At 32.1% G+C, this 5322-nt stretch overlaps 1 protein-coding gene across 1 annotated transcript; it reads right to left on the reverse strand.

Annotated features, from left to right (window-relative positions):
• Positions 1 to 886: 886 nt before the first annotated feature.
• On the reverse strand, positions 887 to 4953 carry FABP2 (fatty acid binding protein 2, intestinal). Its single transcript, XM_008578384.1, has 5 exons — positions 4893 to 4953; positions 3897 to 4005; positions 2475 to 2647; positions 1332 to 1439; positions 887 to 937 (listed from the first exon to the last, which is right to left on the reverse strand). Exons 2-5 carry the CDS (start codon positions 3961 to 3963, stop codon positions 887 to 889), a joined length of 399 nt encoding a protein of 132 aa, XP_008576606.1. The 5' UTR covers positions 3964 to 4005; positions 4893 to 4953.
• Between the last annotated feature and the right edge of the window lie 369 nt (positions 4954 to 5322).

Here is a 5322-nt window from a genome sequence, read left to right on the forward strand (position 1 = left end):
CAGCCAGTGAGCGGGAACCGGTCTGTATGTGGGATCCGAACCCTCAGCAGGAGCGCCACCGCGCTCCCAAGCGGCGCACTGTAGCAGTGCGCCACTGGGCCGGCCCTATTTTCAGAGATTCTGATCTAGTAGATTGACAGTGGAGATTAAATATGCGAAAATTTTTAAGTTTTTCAGGTGATCCTGATTTTCAGCTAGGTCTGGGAATCACTGACAGTGTAGACAAATATAATACAATTGTTTAAGTTCGTACATCATTTGTTTTCTATCATATTATTCAAAGTGATATGTATTGGGAAATATCCACACCCAGAGAGGAGGACTGGGATGTTATCTCTCACAATTAGAATGTGATTATTTCTGGATTGTGAGTTTATGGAAATATTTATTTTGCACTTGCTTTCCTTATTTCTAAGATTTTTTGGTTAAGAATGTATTACTTTTATAAAAATAGATGTTACAAGGAAATTATTCACAACCAGTACAAGATTTTAGACGACCATGCAGCCCATGTTAGTTTACCAAATGTGAAAATGATGACAAAAACAAAACTACACAAACTATTGATGCATATGTCACATATATATACATATTTTTTAAAGGAGAGGCTGTTCTAAAGCCATGTGGAAACAATATTTTTCAGCTTTAAAAAATGTCGCAAATTCTTTTAGAATACTAATAAATGTATATCTTAGAGAATGTAAAACAAAGAAAATCCTAATTAGCTTTTACCTCTTTTTGTTTTGGCAAGAATGGACATATACCAATGTTTACATATGAAAGGAATAATCAGTAACCTTTTATTGATGGGGAGAAAAAAATAGTTCTGGTACAAAATAGATCTTCCATCTAATTTGTATTCTGGGCTGTGTTTCAAGAACAATGCTCAATCCTTTTTAAAGATTCTCTTGGCTTCTACTCCTTCATACATGTAAGTCTGAAAGATGTTAACAAACAAAAGAATTTGCCATTAACATTTCAGTCTAAATTAAGAAAAATATTCATATTATTATAATTTTGAATGAATTTATACTGTTTATTCCTTGTACTTGACAACAATATTTTATACAGATATAGGATACATCCATTAAAAACACATTTTGGTTTGCAGTTTACATTTTTAGTCAAAATAGGCATTGATGTATTTGATATATATATATGTTATCTTCAATAAATAGGCTTAAAATATCTGTATTTTTAGAATCAGTAAGATTTATGAGAAAAGAAATAACAGTCTATTTAGTAAAGATATAACTCAGTAATGGCAAAAAAATATTGTTTATAACTATTTTTATCTTTGGAAAATAGTTATAAATCTTTTCACAACTCACCTGGACTAGTTCACCACCTATAATTTCTCGGACAGTATTCAGTTCATTTCCATTGTCTAACCGTTTGAATTTTCCAACAAATTTATTTCCCTCCAGGATCCAGGTCCCCTAGATAACAAAAACAACAACAACAATAAGGCATTTATTAGGCTCTTACACATGTCATGCACTATGCTGAGTTCTGTAGACCCACTTTTTCATTTAATCTTTATGGTGAGTGACCCTATGAAGTAGTTACTGTTGTCTCCACTTTACAGATGAGGAAACTGTAAAATGCATAGACTAATTCAGCCAAAGTCACATAGCCAGGATTGAACCTAGGCTATAGGGCTTTAGAGTATGTGTTGATAACCATTATGCTCATCTCCCTTACTAATTTCCATATGTTGAATTTTAAGACAGATGAGCAAGTCTTCTTTTTTCTAAATCTTTTAGTTAATAAGATTGTCCTAAATTTAGTCATGGTTCAAGTTAGTTTCATGGACAGGCTAACAACCCTGTGCTTGTTTTAATTTACGTGACTGTGGTAATAAAGAATGGCATAATTGATAAAACATTGAACAGTTAAGCTGTCATTGCAAACGTATGTTATTTAATTAGAAAAATTTTGAGGCTAAAAAAAGTTTTAAAAAGTTGGTTGAAAATGATGACGTCCTAAAATTTTTTATCTTATATATGAAAAGGTACATTACCAATGACCTACAATGTAGCATTAGACCTTTGCATTTGGTTACTCACTTATTCATTAATTTATTCATGTATTTTATTATTTCAATACATTTATTAAATGGCTATTTTGTTTAATTATGTAACTCTCAAAGCTTTTGTTGCTTTTGGATATGTAAATTTGAGAACACTGAGCTTTAAATTTTTTAATGAATAGATCTATACTCAGTCATTAGAAAGATATTTTTCTAATTCTCATTGTTCAATGTAGTTTTTTCACAGATGTGTGTGAAAAGAAAAACATTGCATTTAAATATCTGCCAAATTGTGCAATTATAATGTGGACAAACTTTATTGACTTCTTCAATAAATGAAGGAGACCTGCATTAATTAAACTATCTAATGATATAAAACAGAGATTGTTTTAGTATTGGGTAGTAAAATCAAGAATGCACTGCTTATAAAAAAGTTTCTTACACTGAGTTCAGTTCCATCTGCTATCGTGTAATTAAAGGTGACACCAAGTTCAAAAACAATTTCAATGTTTCGAAAAGTGCTTGATTCTTTGACTGTGAATTTATTTCCTTCTTGTGTAATTATCAGTTTCAAATTGTCATGAGCTGCAAGCTTCCTTTTCACCATATTAATACCTGAAAAAGGAAAGAGATAGGAGAAAATAAAGTCAAAATGCCATAGAAAGTGTTTATTTTTCCAAGTTCTTATTTATTTATTTGCTTATTTTTATTTCGAGGGTGGGGAAGAAAACTCAACAGTATTGTCTTTGCACAGAGCATTCAGATTGCTTCTGTAGAAAAAGTTCAAGCCCAATCAGATATTAATTAACTTTTTGTTTCAGTGTTAAGTTAATAAAATTCTGTCAAATGAAGAATTAAAAGGTATATTTATAGATTTATGAGGACACAACTTTAATTCTGCATATACAGTATTCTTTTTTTTTAAGTGCCCCTTTGCTTTGTATAATGGCTTTTAAAATTTGAACTTCATAATTCTCCTTGCTTTTTGTGGCATTTTCTTCTTTTTTATACAGATTCACTCACTGAATTTTTGTGGCATTTCTGATTGACACAAAAATGAGAAAACTTAGCAAATTATATAGCAAAATTAATTATTATAAGAATGAACAAATTCCATAAATTTAAACTTGGAATCCCTAAACTGTAGATATAATTGATGCAGATTTTTATTTTGGGAGAATTACACAAATTTGTCTGCCCATCTTGTATAGTGTATGGGCTGCCAGAGTATTGATAGTTTTATAAATCAGTTAAATTAAAACCTCCATTACAGGTAATGGTAGTCAACATTGTACCCCCAAAATATGTATAATTAATTATGCTTCAATTAAAAAAAAAAAAAAACTTCCAAAGAAAGTAGCTTCTTGAAATTATTCCCAAATAATCTCAGAAGGAATTAAGTCAGAGGAAATGAGAAATCTAATTTATTCCAAGCTGTGAATTTTGATAGAACTCCTTTCCATTACTTTATTATATAGTCTTTGCTTTTCTATCCCCGAGAATTCAATGTTTTAAAATCTGGAAGTTATCATTACACAATGTCACTTTCTTACTCTAAACAAAAACATTCAGTTTTCAATGATACAGGTACAATCAGCAGTTAAAGAGTGAAGGAAACATATCTGGATCTTTTTTTATGTTTTAGAGGACAGTACCAAAAGAATCTTTCCTTCCACTTAGTGAGATAGTGTATTCTTCCTAATGTAAGAAGTGAGAGTGTAGTTTCCCTACTCTAAACCATCCCACCTTCTGGATCCTTACCATTACTTCAGGAGCCATTCCCTAAGACTAGAGATTTAAGAGTTAGAAAGAAAAATGTCTGTGATAAAGGAAAGAATGAGCCACTAAGCAATGAAATTCTTACCCATTTTTTCCATGAATTTGTCATAGTTCTCACTACGGTCTACCTTCCAACTACCATCAAACGCCATGATCTCAGTTGAGTCACCCTCTAGGTAATCAGAGGTTCATGTCTGTTCTTAAGAGAGAATTTATTCTATTTCTTATCGTAAAACCAACATCATAGTGTGATGTGGAAGTTTAAAGTTCAACAGATCACCTAACTACTCTAATGTGAAGCCACTCTAGTTTCTCTTTCCATAAATTCCTTAGATCTTCTTCTGAAATTCAACTGAATTAAAACATGATAAGCATACCTACCCTGCCTTAAACTACAATTTGCGTGCATATTTATTTCAAGTATTAGAATTCATTCTGTCTGAAGACAGTTTTTCTATAAAAAACTTTTTTTGTTATAAGTTCAAAGTGCACACTGTATTGGAGCTAACATAATTACATATTACATACAGTAATAATTATATGACAATATCTATCAGATAACATCTGGGAAATGAGACTATTAATGACGTATCCCTTTTTCACAGTTGCAATTACCTTGTAAAGTAAGACTGTATGGTCAAATACAGTTGAAAAATTAAAGTTAATATGATTATTCAGATTGAAAGTTTATTTTCTAGCATGTCCTTTTGCATTGTGTTTAGGGTTCCAGGAGTTTGGATAAGTATCCTTGCACCTCTTACAGTGCATGACACACAGTTCATACTCAACAGATACTTGTTTTGATCTTGCATGGTAAATAGCCCACTGAGAAAATTTTCAAGAGGTAAAAATGTGGCTGGATAACATAAAAACTCTCATAAGAGAACAATCAGCTTTAAATGTGCCAATGTGCAAAGAGAACTAAAGCCACACGTTAGCTATGCCATTAATTAAAACCATTTCTTTGTTTTATTCTGACTTCCTCTCACCCCCAAACCTGGTAGAGTCAGAAGACACTGCTCAAAATGTATTTAAGATGGGGGTATAGAGGGTAGCTAGAAAGGTAGAAAGAAAAGGTCACCACATCTCTCTCTTCTCAACTGCAGGTTTCCAGCCTGGAGCAAATCCGAGTTGGGGAAGGAAAACACTGTGAAGTCCAGAGTTTTGATTATTAACTAGTCTTAAGATGTTAATTATTAAAAAGACTATTATTGTGACTGCATGTGACCAGAGAAAATCTTACTAACTTAAAGTCAGCAGAGAAGCTATAGTGGCTGCCCAAGATTTCACTCAGGGTCAGGGGAAGATGTATCTAACAAATTTGAACAGTACATTGGGGAATAGAATCACATTTTAAAATTTTGGTTGTGTGCATTAGTTACCACTCTTTCAGTGGAGTTCCCCACTTCTTATCAGGTAAGCACATTAAGAAGCAAATGGCCTTCTACTAGCTCTATTATTTCATTAAAAAAGAAAAAAGACATCAGAACACACACACCCACAGGAGTAGG

This window comes from Galeopterus variegatus, unplaced genomic scaffold, assembly GCF_000696425.1.
Source record: "Galeopterus variegatus unplaced genomic scaffold, G_variegatus-3.0.2 Scaffold1674, whole genome shotgun sequence".
NCBI classification, from domain to species: Eukaryota; Metazoa; Chordata; class Mammalia; order Dermoptera; family Cynocephalidae; genus Galeopterus; species Galeopterus variegatus.